Source organism: Babylonia areolata, chromosome 24 (assembly GCF_041734735.1).
Source record: "Babylonia areolata isolate BAREFJ2019XMU chromosome 24, ASM4173473v1, whole genome shotgun sequence".
Lineage (NCBI taxonomy): Eukaryota > Metazoa > Mollusca > Gastropoda > Neogastropoda > Buccinidae > Babylonia > Babylonia areolata.
Genome location: NC_134899.1, coordinates 18,289,450 through 18,304,026, shown reverse-complemented (window position 1 = coordinate 18,304,026; position 14,577 = coordinate 18,289,450). Strand labels below are relative to the sequence as shown.

The window sequence follows — 14,577 nt, the reverse complement described above, 5'->3', positions numbered from 1 at the left end:
GCACGTAAACAACCTGGGATTCCCAGTTTAAGTTTCAAGCAATCGTCAAAGCGTCGAAAGAAATCTAGTCAAAAAAATAACACAAACTGACAAGTTATGCAAACTTACGAATAAGCGCGCATGGGGGAGAGATAAGAGGGGTTGTATATTAAGTTATACAAACATAAAATGAAACTAGTATACAACCATAAATACAGCAGGAAATTAGATATCCATGCACAGAGACGTCGGTGCATGTACATACGCACCCAAGCCAGAGCACAAACCAGAACACACAGACACAGACACATACATACACACTGACACACAGACACAGACACACACAAACACACACACACACGCACGCACGCACACACACACACACACACACATACACACACACAAACTCTCTCTTACACACACACACACACACACACACTCTCTCTCTCTCTCTCTCTCTCTCTCTCTTTCACACACACACACACACACACACTACACTGACACACACACTTACACTGACACACACACACACACACACACACACACACACACACACACACACACACTAATGGATACTTATATAGCACACTATCCAGAAATCTGCTCTAGGTGCTTTACAAAAACAATTCTGTGAACACAACACATTACATCAATGTTACATACACACACAAAAATGTGACTACACACACACACACACACACACACACACACACACACACACACACACACACAAATGCATACATTCATTTTAACATGCATGTGTATCTAACAGCTACCCTCAACACATACGCACACATAGGCACGCACAAACTTACATATACACACGTGCGCATGCGCGCGCGCACACACACACACACGCACACACTACACATTCATGTACATGCATGTTGTTATGTACACATACATATGTATACACACATAGTCAAGCACAACTAACCGAAAGGTAGTGGACCTGCTACAATTGAACTTATTGCTGAGGGAAAAGGTGAGTTTTGAGACGAGATTTAAAAGATGCAAGGGAATCAGAATGACGGAGGTTATCAAGGAGCTTGTTCCACGTCTTTGGCGATTGAACAGAAAACGATCTGTGTCCATTGGTTTTACTTCTGACGTGAGGTATCCTGAGAAGTCGTGTATCAGAGGAAGAACGGAGCCGGCGAGGTGTATAGATATGGAGGAGTTCAGAAAGATACCCAGGGCCAGATCCGTTGACTGCAGGAAAGGTCAGAGTGGATAGCTCATAGTCTATTCGATCAGAAACAAGTAACCAGAGGAGAGACTGAAGGAGAGGAGAAACAAGGTTAAATTTAGAAGCTCTGCAAATGAGTCTGGCAGCGTTATTCTGAATTCGCTGGAGTTTGTCAAACATATATTTGGGAAGGCCGGCCAAAACAGTTGCAGTAATCCAGTCTTCAGAGAACCAGAGCGCATACAAATGTCTTGGTCGCACCAGTTGAGAGACAGTGGGGGATAGAACTGATTCTACGCAGTTCCAAATAGGCAACTTTACAGATGTACAGAATGTGGCCAGAAAATACAGAGGAAAAAATGTAAACATGGCACGTGCGCTTTTCTATTTATAGTCTGTTCATCTAAGATGATGATCTTAGACTGAAAATAAATGATATTATTGTTGTTGTTATTATTATTATTATTGTTTCTGTCATCATGATGGTTATTATCATTATTCCTTAGAAATCATCATTTCTGAAAAATCAATGGCAGGGGAAGAACTATTTAACTGAAACGGGAGCAGTTGAGGTGGGAGGGTTGGGGGGGGGGGAACTGAGAGAGAGAGAGAGAGAGAGAGAGAGAGAGAGAGAGAGAGAGAGAGAGAGAGAGAGAGAGAATGGAAAATATAGAGTACAAAATGTAATATGGAGAGCGCGAGGGTCTGTGACTGAGAAAAGAAAAACATACTATTGGAAGAACTACGTTTCGTGCCGGTGCCGGCAGAGGAGGTTTCGGTGCCATACCGGTGCCATTTCATGTTGATGAATAAAGTTTGTAAGCTTAGTGTTGGCGCGATTCGTGTCGTGTCGAATCCGTGTCTGAGTACTATGAAGAATTCCAGCTTCGGCAGGAAATTTGTTTACCTGTTTTGGTGCCTTCCTTACACTGATATTCCGATACACTGGTTATTTTCGTTTAATCAAAGCAACTGACCATTCTCAAGCAGCAGCATGGTTAACTGAGTACAAATGAGTATAAATGCTAGAAAATCGAGTGAAAAAAAACCAAAAACAAATCAAGTGCTTACCGTTGTTGTGTTTTTTTTTTTACATCCATCGCTCTTTGCCACCTCTTTCCGAGTGTGCACTATCAGCTCTCAAAATATCAGCCAACCAGAACTACGAGATGTGACTCGACCGTCCCGCTGAAACATGACTTCCAATTCACGATTTGAATGTTGGTAAAGTTACCAAACTTTTACCCTGCATGAGTGTGATGCATACTGGGTATCGTATAATAATAGCGTATATGACAAAACAAAAGAAAACGCCGCTGAAACAGATGCGGAAGTTTCTCAGTAACCCCGAAAGCAGCAGTGCATGGCCCGCGTGCATTCCACATTTTTACATGTCTGAGTGGGAGGAGCACTATAAATAACACACACGCCAGAGACCTGTAATGGCCAGCAAACGGCCTGTAATACAGATAAACAGCAGCTTGAAGTACTCTCACTCTGCCTGCTAACGAACAGGGCTTAATTTATTTTGCAACTCTTTTTCGAACACATACCACATTCTGTTACGCTCCGTTCAGGCGTTTGAATACATCCTCTTCCCAAGATGGCGTTCAAATGACTTGTCATCATGCAGTTTGTCTCGTCATCAGTGCGCGCGCATTGTATTTTCGTAATTTCAATTTTCGTCGACGCCGGCTGTCTTGACACTTCCCTGGGCCCAAAGACCAGCAGCTTAACACAGCACAGTGTGATAACGATGCATGTCTGTGTTATAGCGTTAGTACACGAACGTAATGACTCATCGACATGTATCGTTTTCACTTTGTGCCGTGTTGAGCTGCTGGTCTCTGTGTGTGTGCGAGCGCGCGCGTGTGTGTGTATTCGCCAGTGATCATGTGTGTGTGTGTTTGCTGGTGAGCATTTGTGTGTGTGTGTGTGTGTGTGTGTGTGTGTGTGTGTGTGTGTGTGTGTGTGTGCCAGTGACGCGGCATGTGTGCGCGAGCGCGCATGTGTGTGTGTGTGTTTGCTGGTGAGCATTTGTGTGTGTGTGTGTGTGTGTGTGTGTGCCAGTGACGCGGCATGTGTGCGCGCGCGCGTGTGTGTGTGTGTTTGCCGGTGAGCATTTGTGTGTGTGTGTGTGTGTTTGCCGGTGAGCATTTGTGTGTGTGTGTGTGTGTGCGCGCGCGCGCGCGCTATAGCTCGCCCGGCCGGTGCGTACTAGTAGCCTACGTGCGCGCACAGCACGTTCCACTCTGAAGATGAAACACGCGGCCAGGGGAACGAAGTTTCAAACCAGTAACGCGTACCCAAATTCTTCCACTGATAACACTGCGTGCTGACAACTGAACGAGAAACACGCGTGTGATCTGAACACCTCTTGAGCGGGTGAGCTGTGATTGCTGTGAATGGTGTATCGACATGCACAAAGAAAGCGCCACTTGGGAAACAGCCAACGATGCTGTCAGTCAAGGAGAAAAATCTCCAAGCCATGTTTCAGGGCCGCGGCTGCAGGGACAGACAGCAGAAAGGCCAACGTGAGCGCGTGGCACGATTCACACTGACGCTGACAGAACCCACGGCAGAGAAATGCTGCGAATTCTCTTACTGGGATTTACTGACAGAAGAGCAGGTATTCTGTGGCAGTTTCACTTTTGAGGATGTGGTGTGTATCATCATCATCATCTTCTTCTTCTTCTTCTTCTTCTTCTTCTTCTTCTCCTCTTCTCCTCCTCTTCTTCCTTCTTCTGCATTCGTTACCTGCAACAACCACGTTCACTCGCCGTATCATGTACGAGTGAACTTTAATGAACAAGACAGTTTTTATGCTGTCGCTTTTGGCAGCCGTTGTCGGAGGTTTGGGTATATTCTTGTTTCCACAACCCACCGAACGCCGCTGACAAGATGGGACGGGATCTTCAAAGTAATTTTGATCTCCTACATGCATGTACATTGTTAAGAAAGGGGGTTCGCGCGCTCGCAGGCAGGCCTGCACGTGTATTGACCAGGGACATCGGAAAGATCTCCACTCTTAACCCATCAGGTGGGGTTCGAATCCAGGACCTACATATTGAAAGGCCATCGCTTTAACCACTCGGGTGATGAAATAATCATGTCCGAAACAGACGTTCCAACGCTTTAGCTACTCACATGATGAAATTATGTCCGAAACAGACATGTCAATAATATCTTCTTCTTCGTTCGAGGGCTGCAATCCCCGCGTCCACTCGCATGTGGGCCTTTACGTGAATGACCGTTTTTACCCCGCCATGTAGGCAGCCATACTCCATTTTCCGGGAGATGGGTGCATGCTGGGTATGTTCATGTTTCCATAACTCACCGAACGCTGACATGGATTAGAGGATCTTTAACGTTGATCTTCTGCGTGCGTATGCATAAAAATGGGTTCAGGCACATGCAGGTCTGCACATATGCTGACCTGTGAGATCGGAAAAATTCACTCAGGTGCTGTTACTGAGATTCGAACCCGGGACCCTGAGATTGAAAGTCCAACGCTTTAAACCGCTCGGCTACTGCGCCCGACATGAATGATATAATTACGGCTTCTCAATGAAAGACTTCTTTTTTCTTCCTTTTTTTTCTTCTTCATGCTTGTGTAAGGAGGATGAAATCGGGGTGGCAATGGATGGGTGAGATATATGGAACGCGTTTGTGTGTGTGTGTGTGTGTGTGTGTGTGTGTGTGTGTGTGTGAGACTGTTTTGACGGAAGCGTTTAACGGAAGACGACTGAATTTCAACAATGAAAGTTTGTATCTCCACCTAGAAATTCTGTGTTGGGAATTTTCTTTTTCTTTTTTTCTCTTCCGCTGGTTTGTTTTTGGCCTTTTCCAAAAAGCAGGGATTTCTCTCAATTTGTAAATGACGTTGAATATGTAAAGTTCAGTAAGGGATGTCTTGGAACACCTTGTACTCAACAGAATGTCAAGAATAGGTTGATAAAGACTCCAACTATACATATATAGCTCCACACGTCAACCACGCATATTGCAAAATGTATTTTTCTTATCCATAGAACGACGAACAGGCTTCTTGTGAGGGGGCCTCAAACGTCATACAAGTCATCTTGTCTTGTTTATAATCATGTGGTAATGCCTATAAGGGCAACAATCCCCAATAGGGAGGGCAACCGTGCTGACCGCCATGTCTGCGTGTCAGTTTACAGTTGAAAAGAAATAATGATCAGTCCTCTATAGATTTATCATTTTGCAAGACTTTGATTTAACCCCAGCTAAACCCGACAAGGCATGGAGAGCAGTCCGTGTTCCGGAAGAAAACACCTGATAAGGGGGGCTGAATGGACATTTTTCCTAGCCAGAGACATCTCTCTCTGCATGTATGTTTGAGTGTTAGCATGAAGTCTTTTTGTTCTTTTTTTTTTTTCCCCTAGACATCTTTCTCACTCCCCCCTTTACCTCTCTATTTTGTGGTGTTATTGTCGTGGTGGTGGTAGTGTGTGTGTGCGTGTGTGCGTGCGTGTGTGTGTGTGTGTGTGTGTGCGTGCGTGTGTGTGTGTGTTTCTGTCTCACTGTACTGATCTGTCTTTGTCACCCGTTTTCCTTAACAACTTCGTTGTTCAATGTGTGTGTGTGTGTGTGTGTGTGTGTGTGTGTGTGTGTGTGAGTGTGCCGTTCGTTGGCAATATCCACATTGTTTTTCCCTCAGGACGGAATGAGCAGCGTTCGTAACATGGTGAGGACGTTCTCTCCGTCAGTCATGTCATGCAGAAGAGTGGAGGGGGAGAAATGGGGATACTGCCTTCGTTTTATCTCAGTTTTTGTCTTTTTGTCTTTCACCTGGTTTCCTTCGCAACTTGGTTGTTCAGTGTGTGTGTGTGTGTGTGTGTGTGTGTGTGTGTGTGTGTGTGTGTGTGCACAGCGGGGGAAGGCGAGCAAGAGGGTGATGTGGAGGGAGGAGCAGGAGGGTGAGTGTGGAGATTACGGTGACGGTTATGACCTCAAAGATTCCTTCATCGACGACGACATGCCTGTGAGTTCCCTGTCTGTTCTGTCTGTCCAGCTGTCTATTGTCCCTGTCTGTGTGTCGCTGTCTGTTCTGTCTGTCCAGCTGTCTATTGTCCCTGTCTGTGTGTCGCTGTCTGTTCTGTCTGTCCAGCTGTCTATTGTCCCTGTCTGTGTGTCGCTGTCTGTTCTGTCTGTCCAACTGTCTATTGTCCCTGTCTGTGTGTCGCTGTCTGTTCTGTCTGTCCACCAGTCTATTGTCCCTGTCTGTCGCTCTGTCTGTTCTGTCTGTCCACCAGTCTATTGTCCCTGTCTGTGTGTCGCTCTGTCTGTTCTGTCTGTCCACCTGTCTATTGTCCCTGTCTGTGTGTCGCTCTGTCTGTTCTGTCTGTCCACCAGTCTATTGTCCCTGTCTGTGTGTCGTTCTGTCTGTCCACCAGTCTATTGTCCCTGTCTGTGTGTCGTTCTGTCTGTCTGTCCACCAGTCTATTGTCCCTGTCTGTGTGTCGCTGTCTGTTCTGTCTGTCCACCAGTCTATTGTCCCTGTCTGTGTGTCGCTGTCTGTTCTGTCTGTCCACCTGTCTATTGTCCCTGTCTGTCGCTGTCTGTTCTGTCTGTCCACCAGTCTATTGTCCCTGTCTGTCTGTTGCTGTCTGTTCTGTCTGTCCACCTGTCTATTGTCCTGTCTGTCTGTTGCTGTCTGTTCTGTCTGTCCACCAGTCTATTGTCCCTGTCTGTCTGTCGCTGTCTGTTCGGTCTGTCCACCTGTCTATTGTCCCTGTCTGTCTGTCGCTGTCTGTTCTGTCTGTCCACCAGTCTATTGTCCCTGTCTGTCTGTTGCTGTCTGTTCTGTCTGTCCACCAGTCTATTGTCCCTGTCTGTCGCTCTGTCTGTCCACCTGTCTATTGTCCCTGTGTGTCGCTCTGTCTGTTCTGTCTGTCCACCTGTCTATTGTCCTTGTCTGTGTGTCGCTGTCTGTTCTGTCTGTCCACCTGTCTATTGTCCCTGTCTGTCTGTCGCTCTGTCTGTCCAGCTGTCTATTGTCCCTGTCTGTCTGTCGCTGTCTGTTCTGTCTGTCCAGCTGTCTATTGTCCCTGTCTGTCGCTCTGTCTGTTCTGTCTGTCCACCTGTCTATTGTCCCTGTCTGTGTGTCGCTCTGTCTGTTCTGTCTGTCCACCAGTCTATTGTCCCTGTCTGTGTGTCGCTCTGTCTGTCCACCTGTCTATTGTCCCTGTCTGTGTGTCGCTCTGTCTGTTCTGTCTGTCTGTCCACCTGTCTATTGTCCCTGTCTGTCGCTCTGTCTGTCCACCTGTCTATTGTCCCTGTCTGTCGCTGTCTGTTCTGTCTGTCCAGCTGTCTATTGTCCCTGTCTGTGTGTCGCTCTGTCTGTTCTGTCTGTCCACCAGTCTATTGTCCCTGTCTGTGTGTCGCTCTGTCTGTCCACCTGTCTATTGTCCCTGTCTGTGTGTCGCTCTGTCTGTCCACCAGTCTATTGTCCCTGTCTGTCTGTCGCTGTCTGTTCTGTCTGTCCACCAGTCTATTGTCCCTGTCTGTGTGTCGCTCTGTCTGTTCTGTCTGTCCACCAGTCTATTGTCCCTGTCTGTGTGTCGCTCTGTCTGTCCAGCTGTCCATTGTCCATTGTTACATCTGTCTGTCCATGTGTCTGTCCGTTTGTTTTGTCTGTCCCTCTGTCTGTCTGTTCTGTCACCTTCACATTCCTAGGCCTGATCAGCGTGTTGGGTTTCTGCGAAGATCAGGCATCTGTTCCTTTTTTTTTTTTTTTTTTAAACAGCAGTTAGTTGTGGTGTTGCAGTTATAGATCTGTCTGCACGCTTTGACACCTTCAAACTTAAAACCTTTGTCTGTGAAGGACTGCCTGGACAGGCGGGGGGCATTCGTGATGTCAACAATCATGCCTGTATCTGTTGGTTTAAATCAGCTTCCAGAGGTGGTCTAATAATCTTCCTCGGTAGCTAGCTGCTACCTCCAGAAATGCAACGCAATATATGAGATATAGATCACAGCAAAGGGCATAGGTTGACAAACTTGGGGCTGTGCTTAAGATTTACATCACCGACAAACACGTCGCGTTCGTTGGGCAGGTCCTCAAAGCCTCATCAGCCTGGTGGGATTACGCGTAGGTTAGGCACCTGGTTATCTGTCATCTCCCGCAGTGTCCTGCTAACGAAGGTATAGGACAGCATCAGCGCGGCAGCAGTCACAAGTTCTGTACCGCGCTAAATTTATCTTTATTCTTATCTGTCTATTATAATCAATGTGCAGTATAGTAGGCTATGTTTATAATTATATTCAAATGTTTCTTAATTCTTTCTTTTTTACATTAACAATACTAGTTATTACCTGCAGTGTGTGGATGTATGTATAAAAACGGTGTATGTGATATTTTTTTTACATTTGTATCTTCGTAATATTCGTAAAAGCTGTTGTTGACTTTTACAGTTATGGTCCCCATGTTGTTTACTTGTCTGTGTTGTGATAATGCACCTGACCAAATTTCTCCAGTTGGAGATAATAAGTTATTCTTATCTTATCTTATCTTAAACGATTTCCTCTGGTGACCCCTAAAACCGCGCTTGCGTAACCCTGGCTTGCTCTTGCCTTGCGACTCATTGTAAGTGGCTCTGTCATGGCCAGAAGTGTGACAAATAATTATTAAAAACCAAAATCTAATCATGTTCCCGCCCACCTACAGCGGTCAACTTTATATCAGTGTGATCAGTATGATTTATTCTATTTTATCGTGAAAAGAATGGTTTTGTTGCACACAGATCGACCATTTTTTAATCTGCCCTGGACTATTACCAACACGGCCCTCACTCACAACCCCCCCCCCCCTTCCACCCCCCTTTCACCTCCCTCCGCAGGTATCGGAATAGTTGTAGGGTGTGACAACAGCTCTACAATGAATTTTTGAGTCCGACGAACAGCATCGTAATTCACAGATACAGGTGGACTTGACCAGTGCATGCTGACTGGATTGCATAGGTGTAGATAGGACGAATATGAGAATAACGGTTTGAAACGGTTAAAATGGACCAGCAGAGGCAGGTGATCATAACTTAGAAGTACATTGTAGTAATACCTATAAACTGGCCAAGTGCAACAGACTGGCATGGACTGCAGTAAACTGGAACCTTGAGGCAGATTTGACTAACATGATATGACGGGCGCCATAGCCGAATGGTTAAAGCATTGGACTTTCGATCTGAGGGTCCCGGGTTCGAATCACGGTGACGGCGCCTGGTGGGTAAAGGGTGGAGATTTTTACGATCTCCCAGGTCAACATATGTGCAGACCTGCCAGTGCCTGAACCCCCTTCGTGTGTATACGCAAGTATAAGATCAAATACGCACGTTAAAGATCCTGTAATCCATGTCATCGTGCGGTGGGTTATGGAAACAAGAACATACCCAGCATGCACACCCCCGAAAGCGGAGTATGGCTGCCTACATGGCGGGGTAAAAACGGTCATACACGTAAAAAGCCCACTCGCGTATATACGAGTGAACGTGGGAGTTGAAGCCCACGAACGCAGAAGAAGAAGAAGACGACTAACATGATATGGATTACACGTACTAAGAGGGGTACACCGGTGGAGTTAAGGATATATTGGATAAGAGTTAGAATGGACAGCTACATCTAGGGAAGACAGAGATAAACAGACGTTGGATAAGAGACTGGGTCAAAGAAAGAAGGACCGAGGTGGGCTTCATTCGACAAGCAGAGGCAGACTGGAATGGCAGGGATGTATTGGACACCTGACGCACTTTTCTGGAATACAGGTAGACAGCTGGACAAGCAAAGGCAGTTCGGAGCAAAGGATTTGGCCTTTTATACTGGTAATTGTGTGTTCATTAGAAATGCAGTGATCATATTCAGCAGGTTTATAGGCATTTTCACTTGCACATGATGAAATCGTAAGAAAACAAGCGCGCCTGCGTGCGTGCGTGTTATAGATTGTGTGTGTGTGTGTGTGTGTGTGTGTGTGTGTGTGTGTGTGTGTGTGTGCGTGCGCGTGCGTCTATATCTATGTGCGCGTGTATGTGAGTGCGTGTGTGTGTGTGTGTGTGCTTGTGCTTGCGCCTTTATATATGTGCCTGCGTGCGTGTACACACACAGACACACACACACACACACACACAACCACACACACACACACACACACACACACACACACACACACATATATATATATATATATATATATATATATATATATATATATATATATATATATATATAATTATGTGTGTGTGCGTGGTGTGCATGCTCAGCATGACGAAGTGGTGGTGCCAGACTGGGTGAGCACGGAGTGTGGCGGGTTCTACATCAACACGGGAACTCTGTACTTCGTCCCCATCTCCCTCCAACACCGTCCCCTTCCTGACGTCACGGAGCCGGAGGATGACGTCTTTGCTTGGGAGCATGACTTCATCAAGGACCACCACCCGATGTCCTTGCAGCTGGAACTTTTTGGGGGGAGTCAACGAAGGGATAGCAGCAGCATTGCCGACAGCAGTCAGGTTGTTGTTACTATCGGTGCTCCTGCGGCAGTGTGTGTTATGGTGGTGGTGGTGGGTAGGGTACATGGGTGGATTTGGGGTGTGGTTGCGGTGTGTGTGTGTGTCTGTGTGGAGGGGGATTGGAAATATAGGTGTATGTGTGCGCGCGCGCTTGTGCTCGCGTGTGTGTGTGTGTGCGTGTGTAGTTGCAGCACATCACGTAACACTCAGCACTTTTACGCTGGGATCTTCGATCAGAAATATATTCGGAAATAGCCCGCTCATGTCAACAGACTGATTTAACACTGTCCTCAACTTCAGGTTTTTAAAAGAGTTTGGTTTGGGTCAGTAATTTTTGTTTGTTTTTTGTTTTATTGTTTTAGTACATGGTGACCTTGTCTTACGGTGGCGTTGACAGGGAAACATGAGCAAGTGTGTATTCTCTTACGTAACTCGAATGTTAACAATGATCTGTCTAGATTTAAAGTAGAACGGAATTGCGAAGAACCAATGTATTCCAGTATGTAGGATTATTTACTGTGATTGTACACGTCTACAAACCGGCTCAAGTCGAGATACGGTGCTAAGAGCTCAAGTCGGTTGATATTGTAAATAATGGTTTGCTCGTTCGTTTCTTTTCTTTTTCTTTCTTTTTATCATGATATTTTCGAACAATGTATCTGTATTCTTCACTTACGTTATTTTGCATTCTGTTATGTCTACTGTAAACGCACGTTAATTTTTGAACATTGCACAATAATGTCTTTGGATAGAAAAAATAACATTGTTTACAAGGGACAAATAAAGCACAATCTTTCCGCTGTGTTGCAGGCGTTCAACAGTGACGACCTGTCAGCTGATGGACAAGAGAAGAAAACGAAGAAGACCACGAAGAGAAGGACGATGAAAGTCATCACGACACCCGGCAAAGCTGCCAGAGCTGTAAAAGCCCACAACAAAAACCGCAAACCTGATGCCCCCCGTTTCAAATACAGAAGTACGATTCACCATAATGGAGCTGAAAGGGCGAATACAATTCACGAGGTTGAAATCACCCGAGACAAGACCGACATTATCCACGACAAGCCTGAAACAACCCATGACAAAACGACCGGCGACAACAAACGAGGCACAGCCTATGCAACCTATGGCGATATCAACCAGGCTGAGGCACAAAGGGACAGAAATGGCAAGGCTGAGGCACAAAAGGGCAAAAATGGCAAGGCTGAGGCACAAAAGGGCAAAAATGGCAAGGCTGAGGCACAAAGGGACAGAAATGGCAAGGCTGAGGCACAAAGGGACAAAAATGGCAAAGCTGAGACACAAAGTAATGCCAAAACTAGCACACGTGGAAAAACCAGTGGCAGAGACAACAAGGCTGCCACTACCCGACAGACACATGGTGTAGGTGATGAGACAATCCACGACGCAGTTGACAGAATTCAGCCAAACGATGACAAATCCGGCAGAATAGAGACAACAAGAGAGCACATGGCCGAGAATGCTGATGACAAATATAGCACTGGTGAGAAAGATGGCGAAAGTGAGACCATCTGTGAGAAAGGTGTTGAAGCCGAGACCCCTTGCGAGAAAGGTGGCAAACGTGAGACCTCGAGTAAGGAAAAAAACAAAACGAAGAAAACGGGTGAGAAAGACGGCAAAAATGAGAAAGGCGGCAAGGCTCAGAAGAGCCGTGGGAAAGATGGCAAAGCACGGACAAGGCGCCAGACAGGTGGTGAAGCGGGGGCAGCCAGTGAGAAAGGTGAAGAAGCTACGATAAGCCTCGAGAAAGGTGAGAAAGCCCAGACGAGCCGTGAGAAAAGGCGGCAAAGCCCAGACGAGCCGTGAGAAAGGTGGTACATGCAGGACGGGTGTTCAGAAAGACGGAAAGACTTTCAGGACGGGGAGCCATCCAGACTCGGCACGCAGAAAGCCTGGCAGCAAGACCAAGACGAAGATACACAGCAAACCTGACAGGACCCCCAGAAGGTGAAGACACGCGCTCACAACACACAAGCGCGTGCATGCGCACACATGCTCTCTCTCTCTCTCTCTCTCTCTCTCTCTCTCTCTCTCTCTCACACACACACACACACACACACACACACACACACACACACACACACACACACACACACACACACACACACACACAAACTTTCGCTTACTCGTATGCGTACACAGTAATCCCCCCCCCCTCCCCCTCCTCCCACTCGATTTTTTTCCTTCCCTCGTCGAATATCACTTACAGTGAAAAGACGTTAAACTAAAGAACGAACACACACATCCCACAGCCCCCCTCCCTTTACTTCCCCCACACACCATTACATTCTTGTAATATGAGTATATCATTTGCGGTAACAGTAATGTCATCGGTTGGTTGTGTGTGATTCACACTGATATGTATGCAACAGCAAAGAAATGTATTGTGTACGGCGCGCGAGTCAAAACTTGCTACTTGTTGGCTGTATGTCTCTGTAACTGGCTGTGTGTCTCTGTGACTGGCTGTGTGTCTCTGTGACTGGCTGTATGTCTCTGTGACTGGTTGTGTGTCTCTGTAACTGGCTGTGTGTCTCTGTGACTGGCTGTGTGTCTCTGTAACTGGCTGTGTGTCTCTGTGACTGGCTGTGTGTCTCTGTGACTGGCTGTATGTCTCTGTGACTGGTTGTGTGTCTCAGTGACTGGTTGTGTGTGTCTGTGACTGGTTGTGTGTCTCTGTGACTGGCTGTATGTCTCTGTGACTGGTTGTGTGTCTCTGTGACTGGTTGTGTGTCTCAGTGACTGGTTGTGTGTCTCAGTGACTGGTTGTGTGTCTCTGTGACTGGCTGTGTGTCTCTGTGACTGGCTGTATGTCTCTGTGACTGGCTGTGTGTCTCTGTGACTGGCTGTGTGTCTCTGTGACTGGCTGTGTGTCTCTGTGACTGGCTGTGTGTCTGTGTCTCTGTGACTGGCTGTGTGTCTCTGTGACTGGCTGTATGTCTCTGTGACTGGCTGTGTGTCTCTGTGACTGGCTGTATGTCTCTGTGACTGGCTGTGTGTCCCTGTGACTGGCTGTATGTCTCTGTGCAGGCCCTCAGTAACCCTGGAAACGGCGGCGCTGTCCTGTCGTGCCCTCGCCATCAGCCCTTCCCTCCTCTCCCTCTCCGACACTGTCCCTCCCGATGACGCCCCGTCTTCCTCCCCTTCCCCACCCCCACCACAGTCGCCCTCCTCCCCCTCCCACTCACCTTCACCCTCACCCTCACCCGACGCACTGAAGGCAAGTCCCAGCGATCCGTCCGTGGGCAAGGTGAAGAAAATCCCCGAGATCCCCATCATCTGTGGGGATCTGCTGGACGACTGCCGTGAGCGCCATAAGCAGCCGCGCCAGGAGAGTGTCGCAGAGGACTGGATGGACGTGTCTGACATGGGGGGTGTCCGGCAGAACTGACAACTGCTCGTTGATGGTTAGATACAGGCGACAGCGACAGTGACAGCGCTGACGCTGTTGTAGCACAGGCATCGCTGACACACCTTTCAGGTTCTTGGCGGTGACATCACGCCAAGCACCTGATGTGACCGTCATAGCACTGACACTTTTGTGGCAAAGACATTGCTGACAATGACACACCTTTCAGGTTCTTGGCGGTGACATCACGCCAAGCACCTGATGTGACCGTCATAGCACAGACACTTTTGTGGCAAAGACATTGCTGACAATGACACACCTTTCAGGTTCTTGGCGGTGACATCACGCCAAGCACCTGATGTGACCGTCATAGCACTGACACTTTTGTGGCAAAGACATTGCTGACAATGACACGCCTTTCAGGTTCGTTCCGTCATATCACTCCAAGCACCGGCTGTGACAGTGACAGCACTGACACAGTTGTAGCAAAGACAACACTGACACGCCTTTCAGGTTCCGAC

At 47.2% G+C, this 14,577-nt stretch overlaps 2 protein-coding genes across 4 annotated transcripts in view; one reads left to right on the top strand and one right to left on the bottom strand.

Annotated features, from left to right (window-relative positions):
• Positions 1-2,707, bottom strand: part of LOC143298763 (uncharacterized) — a 21,677-nt gene extending 18,970 nt beyond the window's left edge. For 2 of the 3 annotated variants that reach the window (XM_076611705.1, XM_076611706.1), the window contains exon 1: positions 2,240-2,707. Coding sequence is in view for 1 of the 3 variants with exons in the window: in XM_076611706.1 (XP_076467821.1) it covers positions 2,240-2,268 (29 nt within the window). In the remaining 2 variants the exon portion in view is untranslated. Of the gene's footprint in view, positions 301-2,239 lie in introns of those variants that run through there. The other variant, XM_076611707.1, reaches the window with a different exon arrangement.
• Positions 2,708-3,375: 668 nt separating this feature from the next.
• Positions 3,376-13,873, top strand: LOC143299005 (uncharacterized). The gene is made up of 5 exons (XM_076612076.1): positions 3,376-3,797; positions 6,063-6,173; positions 10,441-10,689; positions 11,500-12,657; positions 13,738-13,873. Exons 1-4 carry the CDS (start codon positions 3,624-3,626, stop codon positions 12,514-12,516), a joined length of 1,551 nt encoding a protein of 516 aa, XP_076468191.1. The 5' UTR covers positions 3,376-3,623; the 3' UTR covers positions 12,517-12,657; positions 13,738-13,873.
• The last annotated feature ends 704 nt before the right edge of the window (positions 13,874-14,577 follow it).

What these genes read in the sequence shown, in the direction of transcription:
- LOC143299005 (XM_076612076.1), top strand. Translation starts at nt 3,624, where the DNA reads ATGCTGTCAGTCAAGGAGAAAAATCTCCAAGCCATGTTTCAGGGCCGC. An exon ending in ATTTACTGACAGAAGAGCAG is followed by an intron (nt 3,798 to 6,062) that starts GTATTCTGTGGC and finishes GTGTGTGCACAG; the next exon opens with CGGGGGAAGGCGAGCAAGAG. An exon ending in GCATTGCCGACAGCAGTCAG is followed by an intron (nt 10,690 to 11,499) that starts GTTGTTGTTACT and finishes GCTGTGTTGCAG; the next exon opens with GCGTTCAACAGTGACGACCT.